Below are 13,859 nucleotides of genomic sequence, written 5' to 3' on the forward strand. Positions count from 1 at the left end.
AAATTGACTTAAGGCTGTTCATCAACCTTGGTTTTATTATGGTTTAGCAATGAATAGAGACATAATTATTAACCGATTGTGATGAACAAGGTTTAATTTTAAAAATGAATGTTTAAACAAGAACAAGAAATGCTTTAAATAAAGAAATGGAAATTTTATATGAAACTTTATGTACATGAAATATAACATATTCTTAAAGTATGTTATTATTTCAAATAACTTAATACTGTCATTTAAGCTTACAATTAATCGCATTTAATTAAAAAATGTATAAAAATTATTCTGTCAATAATTGACAGCATATTTAATTATTCGGCATATTTAAAATAAGATGAATTAGAGAACTTCTGATAATAATGCTTCGATATATGGATTTTTATGAGAACGAATTTCTTTTTTATATTCTGAGATCTTATCTCTTAGTTCTGGATTTGGTAAAGATTTATCTAATGTTTTGCATTTATTGAGAAACTCGGCTATCAAACCATCAGCTTCCTATAATAAAATTATATAAAATGTAAATAAGAATATTATTATATAAATAATGTAACATAAATCAATAAGAAACTATTATTTTCAGACCTTTATAATTTTTCGCTTTTTTTCTGGACAATTAGATCCTTCAAAAACTGTTCCTTGATAATCCTCTAATTCTGTTTGTTTTCGCTTAGCAAACTGTAATACACATTATTAATTGATTTATCTTATTTTTAATACAAGCTATATTGTTCCAAATTTACCTCTATTACGTTATTTGGAAAATTAGCCATCTTAGCAACATGAATACCAAAGCTTTGATCACAAATACCAGGCTTTATCTTATAAAGTAAAGTAAGTTTATCGTTTTGTACAAGAGCTGTTACGTGTTGATTTTTAACAGTAGGTATTTCCTCAGAAAGTCTCGTAACTTCGTGAAAATGTGTTGCAAATAAGCAATAAGATTTAATTTCTTTTGCTAGATGCCTAAAAAAGTAAATATCATATTATTCAAGAAATAATTCTATTGTAAACAATATATGTATTATTTTAGATTAAAATATAAATTTTACTCTGCTATGGACCAAGCAATACCACATCCTTCATACGTTGATGTACCTCTACCAAGTTCATCAATAATGACAAGTGAATTAGATGTTGCTGTCTATAAATAATATGAAAATAATTAAAATAATTAAAAAAAAAAAGAAAAAAAAAAAGAGAAAAAATACATACTTTCTTCTTGAAAAACACAATGTCATTAATTTAACATACCCTTAAAATAGCAGCTGTTTCTATCATTTCCATCATAAACGTTGAGAGCCCTTTTAATTGTGAATCATCAGCTCCAATTCTTGCTAATATACAATCCAATAAAGATATTGTTGCTTTATCACAAGGAACAAAACTTCCAATGTGTGCCATTAATGCAGTTACACCAGCAGAACGTATATAGGTACTTTTACCGCCCATGTTTGGACCAGTTATAATGTAACAATGAATCTCATCTAAAATTATTTAAGAATTAATATAAACTATGATAATCTTTAAAAACCTAATACTTCATTAATTTATTATGTTGACCTCTTTTGAAATATACGTCGTTAGCGATATAATCTACGCCGTCTTGTATTTCCAAACAAGGATGTCTCACTTGAATAAGATTAAATTCGCCGTGCTCACTAGAAAGCATTTCTGGGCGTATGTATGCTTTATGTGCGTTTGCTGCAGCTAAGGCAAATGCCATGAGAACGTCAAGACACGCGATAACGTCTCCAATACTTTTAATCGGACTAGTATATCCGGCTATATAAATTCAATATATAATAAAATACGTATAAATTCTGTTTATCACTATAATTTATAATTATATACTAACCTGCAATTTCAATAATTTCTGTAACAACAGTTTTCTGTTGAGTTGTATATTTCTCTCTAGCAGCAATATATTCATCATTCAATTCACTTAATTTATTATTTCTAAATCTTACACCACTTTTGTTAGAGTCTAATATAGAATAATTCTTTTTATTTCTTAGTACCTTTTCTTCCTTTAACGTTATTCGAAAGTAATATCCAAACTGTTGATTGGTTTCCAATTTTAATGATTTTCCTGATTCTAAACCCAAATCATCAGCTACTTTACTTAATTGAGATTGTACTTTTTCTTCCATTTCATTCATTTCTTCCTTTAGTTCTGTTAGGAATTTATTATTATTATATTAGGATTTATATGCATTTATATGCAATATAGATAGAATTGAAATAAAAAAAATGTAACGCTCGATTTGTATCTTGTTGAATAATAAACAAACATAACAACTATCTATTTATACCTTTCAATTCATCGTCAAAATCTGGACGTACTAAAAAATCTCCCTTTTCCGCTGCATCTAAATCAATAGTCTGCTCAATCATTTGTTGAAATTTATCCATATCGTTAACAAGTTCTTTTAATGGATTTATAATCAATTCTTTTAATGCTGTTATATCAGAAGCATCAGAAAGTTGTTGTATCAATCTTGGCAAATGAGACACGCTCATATAAATTCTGCAAGTAAATATATAAATTAAAAAATATAACTAGTATAATAAAATAAATTATTTCTCTGTTAGTTTTTATCAAGATATACAATAAAACAGAAATTTTCTATATTGTAAAATATAATATTAGTTACATACTTGTAACAGTCTTGAAGATGAGCCTTTTTTTTACATAATTTTTTAGCTAATTGTTGTAAGTCTGGTATACGTCTTAAATGATCTTCGCTAAGGGCAGATCTCAATTCATTGTTTTTGACTAATACTTCTACAATATCATGTCTTTCTTTTATAAGTGCCAAATCTGTAAGAGGCTGTCTAATCCATTGTGCAATTAATCTATGACCTTGTGGAGTTCTGCATTTATCCAATAAAGTCAAAATACTTGCAGGTACATTTCCATTTAAATTAGAAGATACATCTAAACGAGGCTCAATATTAAGAGCTTTTATAGCTGCTGTATCCAATTTTAAATAGCGTGATTGTTTTATTTGTTCTAGGCTAAATTGATGAATATTTCCTTCATCAGATGTCAGCTGAAATTTAATTTTAAAGTATCATTTATCTCTATTAAAAAAAAAAAAAAACTTTTCTCTCTTAAAAATTACAATTATATGAAAAATATACTTACATCCAAATATTTAATTAATGCAGATGTAGCTGACATAGCTAATGTTAAATTTACTTCAGGTAAAGATTGAGCATTTTGTTGCTGGCCTTTTTTAAATTTGATTAATGTATTTAAATCTTGTACAACTGAATCACTAGAAAACTCGCTCTTTTTTCTTAATGTAACTAAAATATTACTTCTTTCTATTACCTAAAAAATATATGATAACAAAAATTAGATAAATCTAATCTATAATATTTCATATAAAAATATATTCTCTATAATTAACCAACCTGCTTTAAAGTATCAAATTCATAACTACCTTCTCCCTGGACTAGCAAACATTCTTTTGGATTAAGTGTAACAATAAATGTTTCTAAATTTGAGAAAGATTCACTATCTTGGAATTCACAAACTGAGAAAGAAGTTGCTACGGTATCAAGACAGCTTAAACCTACGATCTATATATTATAAATTATAAAATATTATACATTTTATTATAAACATATTTCTACATAAATATACATCAGTAATTTAAATAAAACCTATAATAAGTATAAATCAATATTGTTTTATGATATACAAACGTTATACAAACTTACTCTGGATTTTCCTTCTATCCCTAATTTTATAGCAATTACTGACACTCCAAGTGCAATATCATTGTTAGCAAATAATATATCTTCAAATTGTGACAGATTACCAGGTGATCCTTTATATTCTAATACCCAGTTTTGGTTTTTTGACGATCCTTGATTGATGTATACTTCTACTCTATATTGTTTTACTAATAATAAGTCACGTATAAATGCCTCAAAATGACTTTTATTTAATATAACACCTTCAGTTTTATGAGGTTCTATAATAAAAAAATTAAATTCTTAGATAATAATTTTTTATTACAACAAAATTAAAATTTTATAATAGCTTACCAGCACCAAGCATTTTGCAAACAGATGTTGTTTTAAAAACTTCTTTGGCAGCAAATAAAGCATCGCTTCCATGTAATGTATAATAATCACCTCTGTTAAAAAATCGTATAGTAGAACTTGATTTCTAAAATAAACGAATTAACATTATTTTTTTTTAAATAGTTTTTTAATCAATTATATTTTGATTAATAAATTATTATATATAGTAACATTATAATTTTGTATCCAATGCATATGTTAATAGAAATTGTATATGTACGTATAATTTATACTTATTGATGTTATATATAATTGATTAGCATCGACCTACTTACTAGCCTTGACCTACTTACGCAATGAACACACTCAGAGTGATAAAAATTATTAATGTTAATATTGATGTTAAATATGCGCAATTTAAGGAAATATTTGTTCTAAAAATTAATATATCTTGTATTAATATTAATTAATATTTGCATATGTACAAATTTCCAAAATTCAATAAATAAAATTCTATTTTAATTTAAATTTTATTTTTAATAATAATTGTATTGTAAATAATGTTTTAGATATATTACCAAAAGGGTATTTTAAACAGGATATATAATACAATTTTCAGAAATATTTATTCACTCATTACTGAGAAAATTTGAAATCTTGTAATATATCTATAGGTCAATGTCTATCGGAAGGTCAGATTGTTGAATGAGTATAAATAAAATATAAGAATTCTCGAAAAGTATTGATGCACATACTTCAAGCATAAAATAATACAAAAATACATAAGAATGAATTAAATAAGATCAAGAAAGTTTTGTATAAATAAATACACAGTTAAATGAATAATGTGTTTTAACATTTTATAGATCATTGATTAAATTATAAATTTACATAGACTTTATTTTTATTATACTATATATAATAATATATATATTATTATTATTATATTTGTTATATATTTATATTGTATTTTGAAATATATTTATTGTATGTTGTGATCTATATTTTTATTATTGATTACTAAAGTAGTACATATTCAGAAAGTATTGGTACAATCCAGAAAATCTATTGACGCCCATAATAATGAGGTCATCATAAAATATTATTATGATAAAAGATCAGAGTTCATATTCCAGGAAGACAAATAATTTATGTTATAAGTAGGCTACCATAAAATTAGGCAATATATTTTATTTAATTGAAATTAATGTATGATCATAATTATTATGCGAAATAAATATTAAAAGTTATTGTAATGTTATAATATTAAAAGATTGTATACTTGATTTTTGTTATATATTTTATATAATGAGTATTTCTTTAGTACATAAGAGTAACCTTGAAATTATATTTGCTAATCTTGTGAATGAAAGTAATAATACAGTGAAGATCTTATAGACAAAGGATGACTTAATCTGTGACACATCACACTAAATATGGAAATGCTATTACCTGGAAGGCAGTATTACTTTTCATCCTGCTTTCATTCTTACATAAATAAAATAAATCATTCTTATTTATGTTATAACCCAAAGATATGTACATTTATATAATTCTATAAGAAAAACTAGAGAGATTTATTTATATGGTTATAAACAGAGAATTATTTATATGAGAAGATATATTATATATGCATATAAAAAAAAAGAATAAATAAATAAAAATAAAATAACATAAATGACAATAAATGGGAAATGTACATTTATATTATATTGTAGAATTTGATATACTTTTACCACGAAGTCTCAGTGATAAGTAAGCATATGAAGAAAAGAGAAGAAATAAGAAAAACCCAGAATTCTGATACGAAGAAGGGGAAACAGACATAAATGCTATTGCTGCAATCTGCTTCTGTTATATGTCATTCTTCAATGTTAGTGAGAACATCTTTAGATTAGCGAGTGAATTAAAAGTGTGTCTTGGTCATTTATTCCAAGGTAATAAAACAATATTTTTTAATAATAAATTTTGTTATATTACGAATATAATAGAATATAAAAATTTAATTAATGAATAATTTCAAAGATTATAATAAATATTTTGTAATTAATGATAAATATAAAAATCATAAAAAATTCATAACTTACTTACTGTTATCTAAATATGTTTTATATATATTTGATTATTACATACAATTTACTATAAATTTTAACAGAAATCCTCTTTTTTTATTTCACAGACCAGTCTAAATATGGCAATGAAAAGGATAATTATCTTATTCATTTTATTTACACAATCATTATGTGCACCCAGTGGTTGCATAGAGAGCTGTACTACTACTTATCGAAAAGTCAATTCTTATAGAACTCATCAAGTATCTAGTAATCTTAATGATCATGCAGATTTGGTAACAGATTCAAATATAAGAAACATAAATCATTTAAATCTTGATTACAATAGACCTGGTAACTGGACAGAACAAAATGAGTATAAAACAGATGGTGGGCATGGTAAAGTTTATGAAGAGCAAGGACAATATGTTGAAGGTTCAAAGCGTGTAAGATATTTTAAAAAGAATTATACTTCTTCATATACTAATACTCATGTAAATAATCCAGATTTAATACAGTCAGAAAGATTAATCAATCAAAATAGATACAATTCTATGCATAATACTGACAGTCAAAGAATATATGAGCAATCAAGAAATTCAGAATCATATAAACAAGAACATAATTATAATAAATTACATAATGATAATTTACAACAATCATACAGAGGAAGAGAAAGTCATAATGGAAGACATGAGATTTTTGGAGAATTAAGTGATAATTTACAAGTGAGTCAACATGGAATGTCTGGTGGTGATTCAGAATTGTTACAAGGTCAAAATCGACATATTGAAATAAGACCTGGCAATTGGTCTCAAGTTAATACATATAGAACTGATGGAGGACATGGACGTGTTTTTGAAGAGGAGGGACAATATGTTACTGGTCCAAAAACAACTCGTTATTACCAACAAAATTATACTTCTCAATATAGTACAAGCACCAATCCTAAACATGAGATTGCTTCAAATATACATGATTTGCAAAATACAATACAAAAAGTAAATCAGGAATTCAAAAATCTGGAAACAGAAATTCATCGATCATCTCATTCCAAACATATGGCATCAAGTAACACTTTGCATACAGGTACCATAAATTTAATTCAAGATAATGTAACACCTAGTTATAAAAATAATGATCTACAAGTTGCTGAAAGTGCTGATTATAGACATAGAGATCTAAATGAGTATATGCCTACTATTGGAATAATATATAACGTACCTCAAAATCAATTGCCAAATAGACAAACTCTTACTGCTGAGGATGCATTATACAGAAATCAAGACAATGTATACAATAGAAATATACCAAATATTCAACACCAAAGAGAAGAAACATATATTTCTCAATCTCATACAAATGTTTTACCCAGTCATATTCAACCTCAAATTAGTGAAAATAGTAATTATCAAAGGCACAGGAATAATGAACAGATTGGACTACAACAAAATATCAATGAGGATTATCAAAGAGAACATTTTGATACACGCCAATCACAAATGAGACAAAATTATCAATCTGTAGATAATGTACAACATAGTAGATTGAATGAAAACATTGCTAATTATCCATATACAAGAGACCAAAGAATACAACATCAACAAGGTTGGGATGCTATGGGACAAAGAAGTGAAATTGTTAATACTAATCCATATGACAGAAATCATTATTCTTCACATCACAGAAGTAGGGCATACAACATGGAAGTTGTTCGTACAGTAGGTAATAATTACAATCCAGGCTATACAGCACATTCACAACAAGTAGTTACTGGCACACATGGCATTGATCCAGGAATGCAATATGAAGATTGTACTCATGAAATGGAGCAAAGTCAACATAGATATAACAGAAAATATAAACGTAATGCAGACTATCATCGACATAGTGACAGTCAGCAACAACAGCAATATGGGAGATTTCCAAAAAATCCAAAACATTATCAACCAGAAAAACTGGCATATAGTGATAATGAACTTCAATTGTTACAACAACAAAATCAAGATTTAACTCAACAGAGTGAAGACTTGACACAACAAACAAGTGGATTTGATGACTTAACACAACAAACTTCGGGACATTTAGAATTTGGACAACAAACACAGAATCATGGATATCCAAGTAGTCAAAAATATGAAGATTTGACTCAACAAAACGAAGATTTAACTCAACAAACAAGTGGATTTGATGATTTAACACAACAGACTTCGGGACATTTGGAATTTGGACAACAGACACAGAATCATAGATATCCCAGTAGTTCAAATCAAAAATATGAAGATCTAACTCAACAGAGTGACGATCTAACTCAACAAACAGGTGGATTTGATGATTTAACGCAACAAACTTCGGGACATTTAGAATTTGGGCAACAGACACAGCAAGTACAGAATCATAGAAATCGCAGTAGACATAATCAACGTATCGAAGATTTAACTCAACAGAGTGATGATCTAACTCAACAAACAGATGGATTTGATGATTTAACACAACAGACTTCGGGAAATTTGGAATTTGGACAGCAGACGCAAAATCACAGAAATCCGAATAGTTTAAGTCAAAAATATGAAGATTTAACTCAACAAACAGGTGGATTTGATGATTTTACCCAACAAACTTCGGGACATTTAGAATTCGGCCAACAGACACAACAGGTACAGAATCATAGAAATCGCAATAGACATAATCATCGTATCGAAGATTTAACTCAACAGAGTGATGATCTAACTCAACAAACAGGTGGATTTGATGATTTAACGCAACAAACTTCAGGACATTTAGAATTCGGGCAACAGACACAACAGATACAGAATTACAGAAATCGCAGTAGAAATAATCAACATATTGAAGATTTAACTCAGCAGAGTGATGATCTAACTCAACAAACAGGTGGATTTGATGATTTAACACAACAGACTTCGGGAAATTTGGAATTTGGACAGCAGACGCAAAATCACAGAAATCCGAATAGTTTAAGTCAAAAATATGAAGATTTAACTCAACAAACAGGTGGATTTGACGATTTAACACAACAAACTTCGGGACATTTAGAATTCGGCCAACAAACACAACAGGTACAGAATCATAGAAATCGCAGTAGACATAATCAACATATTGGAGATTTAACTCAACAGAGTGATGATCTAACTCAACAAACAGGTGGATTTGATGATTTAACACAACAAACTTCAGGACATTTAGAATTTGGACAACAGACACAGAATCACAGATATCCCAGTAGTTCAAATAAAAAATATGAAGATCTAACTCAACAGAGTGACGATCTAACTCAACAAACAGGTGGACTTGATGATTTAACTCAACAAACTTCGGGACATTTAGAATTTGGGCAACAGACACAGCAAGTACAGAATCATAGAAATCGCAGTAGACAAAATCAACGTATTGAAGATCTAACTCAACAGAGTGACGATCTAACTCAACAAACAGGTGGATTTGATGATTTAACACAACAGACTTCGGGACATTTGGAATTTGGACAGCAGACACAGAATCACAGAAATCCAAATAGTTTAAGTCAAAAGCATGAAGATTTAACTCAACAAACTGGTGGATTTGATGATTTAACACAACAAACTTCAGGACATTTAGAATTTGGACAACAGACACAGAATCACAGATACCCCAGTAATTCAAATCAAAAATATGAAGATTTAACTCAACAGAATGATGATCTAACTCAACAAACAGGTGGATTTGATGATTTAACACAACAAACTTCGGGACACTTAGAATTTGGGCAACAGACACAACAGACACAGAATCGCAGAAATCGCAGTAGAGATAATCAACATATTGAAGATTTAACTCAACAGAGTGATGATCTTACTCAACAAACAGGTGGATTTGATGATTTAACACAACAGACTTCGGGACATTTGGAATTTGGACAGCAGACACAGAATCACAGAAATCCGAATAGTTTAAGTCAAAAATATGAAGATTTAACTCAACAAACGGGTGGATTTGATGATTTAACACAACAGACTTCGGGACATTTGGAATTTGGACAGCAGACACAGAATCACAGAAATCCGAATAGTTTAAGTCAAAAATATGAAGATTTAACTCAACAAACAGGTGGATTTGATGATTTTACTCAACAAACTTCGGGACATTTAGAATTTGGGCAACAGACACAACAGATACAGAATCATAGAAATCGCAATAGAGATAATCAACATACAGATGATTTAACACAACAGACCTCGGGACATTTAGAATTTGGTCAGCAACATCAAAAACCAAGTAGTCATAATAAGCGTTTTGAAGATTTTACTGATTGGAGTAATAATCCAACTCAAACAAGTGGATATGATGATTTAATACAACAAACTTTTGGACATTTAGAACTTGGACAACAATTACATAACCAAAGATATTCTACCAGCCATAATCAGCAATTTACAAGTGAACAATATTTCCATCCAAGTGTATCTGGAACTGGAGAACAATCAGATCTGAATGAAAATAAACCTTTACATTTACTGACACCAGCACCAAAACCGAAATGGAAACCAAGATATACAACTTCTTATCAATTCACAACTGATAACAATAAAGAATCAAATGTACATATTCATCATTCAAGTGATGTTGCTGATACAACTATTTCATATCAAGTATCAAATGATTCAAAATCTAATCAAGAAATTGAAAGAAATAATGAGTTTAACTCTGGAAATCTTCAATCTTCAAATCAGCAAGAAGTCTCAAATCAGGCAAATATCCAAACAGTCGATAAAGATGGAAGTCAGCAACATCAACAACAAAATTTCCACAAAAGAATTGGGTTCACTAAAGGCGGACATAGATTTAGACATATTTATAGACAATCAACACAAAATGAATATCAAAATAATTATGGTGAATCTCAATCTCAATTAAATCAAAATCCTAATCGAGAAGAAATGTATAAGAAAGAAAATCAAAACAATAATCAAGAAAATGTCCCTTCTCAAAACAATAATCCAGGTGGTAAAATAGAACCACGTATTTTAGCAGCATATGGTGGTGGTCCATATGATGCTAATCATAGTGATGATATTTTTAATCATGTAACACAAAATCCTAGTGCTACGTTACCTCCTTATTCAGATGGTGTAGATTCATGGGATATTAGAGAGAAACCAAGAGAAGTAATTCCTCTGTCTACTACGACAACAGTAATACCAGAAATACCAGAAACACCAGAAATAACAGAAACAGTTGATACCGAAACTCCACCAACATTCTGGACAAGACTTGGTCATAAATTTACAACTACTTTTGATAAAGCAAAAGAAAAAGCTAAAGATCTGTTCGGTTAAATATAATTTTTTAATTTAATTCATTTTTAATCTATATTCTATAAGGAATTATAATATATATGTTTTATTTACCATAGATAATATATTCAATTTGTATATAAGCTCAAATAATATCAATATTCAATTTATGATATTATAATCTAAAGCATTTTCACAAATTAATCATATAATTTAGTATTATAAAACTATAAAGCATAATGTATTAAGATAAATATAAAATTATGATGCAGATTGATTTTTTGTAATTTTATAATTATAAGTAAATACGTTATCATTTCACAATGGTATCATAAACTTTTAAAACAAAATAAATATTAATATTACATATAAACGTTTACTTACTTCTGGAAGATTCTTGAAATATCTAACAAAACTGATTTGAGAAGGTGGATCTGAAATATTTAATTATATATTATTATAACAAAAGAGAGAACAACTTAAGAACAAAGGTTATTTACCCATACTAAATTGTTGATTTGGTTGTACAGCCATTATTAATACAAAAATAATACGTTTAATATTTTCTAAAAAAAAAAAAAGAAAAAAAAAGTAGAATTGATAAAAAATTAAATAATTGAAAATATACACGTCTCAAAATTAATCGTATCGTGTAATTAGATTCACGCACATTAAGTTCGAGTATGATAGAAGATTTTTCAGCTTCCCGCGAAAAGATGATACTAATAACAGTATAAGAAAAAAGTCTCTAAAATGTAAAAATAAATGTCTCTAGACAAACTTTTACACTGAACGTCATAGTTTGACTAATATCATCGTCAAAGTATTGGTTAGAATTTTAATTATCGCACTTTATAAATTTTAAAACATCATGCTTAGAATAAAATAAGCAAGTGGAACTCTCAATTTATTTATTATAAAAAAAGTGATCTCTTCTAATCGATAACCTTATACTGAAATCGATAAACGTATATTGAAGTATGATAGCAGTGAATCACATGTATTACTAATGAATTAGTAATTAAAGTTGTGAAGATTTGATCTGTGAAATATATCACAACGAATAAATATCATTATATGGCTGTTGTTCAAAAAAATTTTATTTGAAATCTAAAAAGAATATGAGTTTCTGCATATACGATTCAGATATTGTTGTATGCAACAATGATCATCTCATAATATACAACATCGATAATAACTTAATAAATACCATAGCACTACCTCAGTTGGAATGTAATAAGGTAGTTAATATACATAACAATGTAGATATAGAATCATATCACATGATAATAAGTACAACATTTTCTAACGATGGCAAATATTTTTTGGTATGTACAAATCGTAAACAATTGTGTTTATATGAAAGAAAAAGTAAAAGGCTTATATCAAACAGAATATTATCTAGAGCAGCAAGCAAAGTAATATTTTCTCCAAACAATGATATAATTGTTGCCGATAAAGCTGGAGATGCTTATCTATTTTCTACTGCAAATCCTATAGAAAATGGAACTTTACTCTTGGGACATTTATCAATGCTGCTGGATATACTTGTCACGGAAGATGGAAAGTATATTTTAACAACTGATAGAGATGAAAAGATTCGTGTATCAATGTTTCCACATTCATATAATATTGTATCTTATTGTCTTGGACATAGTAAATTTGTAACGAATATTTGTGAACTACCTCATAAAAAAAAAATTCTAGTATCCTCGGGAGGAGATGGAACTTTCATGTTATGGAATTATGAATATGGTAGAGAATTATTAACCATTAATTTTAGTGAAAAAATTGCTAAATATAATATTGACAAATTTAATCAAATTCTTAAAACTAATCATTATGAAGAATACGTAAATGTCTTACCTGTGAAACATTTAAAAGCTATGGCACTTGATAAATTATCGTCTTTACTTGTTATAAGTTTTTATAGTAGTAATATATTACTGATATATATCATTGATGAAACAGTGGAATCACAATTAAGAGCTACTTGGATTGAAACTATAATAATGGAAGATGAACCTTTAGATTGTTTTTTAAATAATCATCGAATGTGGGTTTTAACCAATTCAGGAGTGAACATATATATTTTGAAGAATAATCATTTTGTATTGGACTCAATTACAAATAATACATTAAAAGAATTGAATGAAGTTTGGATGTCATTGAATAATAATACACTTACGCAAAATTTATTCCCTATTTTGTACAAAAGAAAATATGATAACGTACAACAGTATTTAGAAAGAAAAAAATCACGTCTGTCAAATACTTTGGAATAAGCATTTTCAGTTAACAAAATAAAATTCCAAAAAAAGAAAAAAAAATAGAAAAGAAAAGAGAAAAATAAGCATACAACATCATGTATTATAAATGTAAATTCATCTCATTATTTGAATAATAAAAGCATGATAAGTTTACATGAATTTATGATATCAGACAAAATATATTGATGACGAGTTAAGCATGATTAATA

The 13,859-nt window shown here is 27.7% G+C and overlaps 3 protein-coding genes across 5 annotated transcripts; 2 read left to right on the forward strand and 1 right to left on the reverse strand.

Annotated features, from left to right (window-relative positions):
- Positions 1-271: 271 nt before the first annotated feature.
- On the reverse strand, positions 272-12,023 carry LOC124423114 (DNA mismatch repair protein Msh2). Of its 3 annotated transcripts, XM_046960520.1 has the most exons (15): positions 11,881-12,023; positions 11,765-11,814; positions 4,060-4,183; positions 3,730-3,986; positions 3,421-3,588; positions 3,149-3,337; positions 2,659-3,053; positions 2,313-2,527; positions 1,856-2,173; positions 1,561-1,782; positions 1,252-1,484; positions 1,050-1,141; positions 741-963; positions 583-675; positions 272-495 (listed from the first exon to the last, which is right to left on the reverse strand). In XM_046960520.1, the coding sequence occupies exons 1-15, from the start codon at positions 11,912-11,914 to the stop codon at positions 337-339; spliced, it is 2,772 nt and encodes a 923-aa protein (XP_046816476.1). In that variant the 5' UTR covers positions 11,915-12,023; the 3' UTR covers positions 272-336. The 3 variants fall into 3 exon arrangements, with proteins under 3 accessions (XP_046816476.1, XP_046816474.1, XP_046816477.1); XM_046960518.1 differs by lacking the exons at positions 11,765-11,814; positions 11,881-12,023 and adding an exon at positions 5,491-5,595; XM_046960521.1 differs by lacking the exons at positions 11,765-11,814; positions 11,881-12,023 and adding an exon at positions 4,270-4,319.
- LOC124423113 (putative uncharacterized protein DDB_G0282133) lies at positions 5,838-11,749 on the forward strand. The gene is made up of 2 exons (XM_046960517.1): positions 5,838-5,975; positions 6,218-11,749. The coding sequence occupies exon 2, from the start codon at positions 6,230-6,232 to the stop codon at positions 11,420-11,422; it is 5,193 nt and encodes a 1,730-aa protein (XP_046816473.1). The 5' UTR covers positions 5,838-5,975; positions 6,218-6,229; the 3' UTR covers positions 11,423-11,749.
- A 473-nt stretch (positions 12,024-12,496) lies between the features above and the next one.
- LOC124423119 (tRNA (guanine-N(7)-)-methyltransferase non-catalytic subunit wdr4) lies at positions 12,497-13,743 on the forward strand. The gene has a single exon (XM_046960525.1). The coding sequence runs from the start codon at positions 12,502-12,504 to the stop codon at positions 13,663-13,665; it is 1,164 nt and encodes a 387-aa protein (XP_046816481.1). The 5' UTR covers positions 12,497-12,501; the 3' UTR covers positions 13,666-13,743.
- Positions 13,744-13,859: the final 116 nt, after the last annotated feature.

The sequence above is a fragment of the Vespa crabro genome, chromosome 3 (genome assembly GCF_910589235.1).
Source record: "Vespa crabro chromosome 3, iyVesCrab1.2, whole genome shotgun sequence".
NCBI lineage: Eukaryota > Metazoa > Arthropoda > Insecta > Hymenoptera > Vespidae > Vespa > Vespa crabro.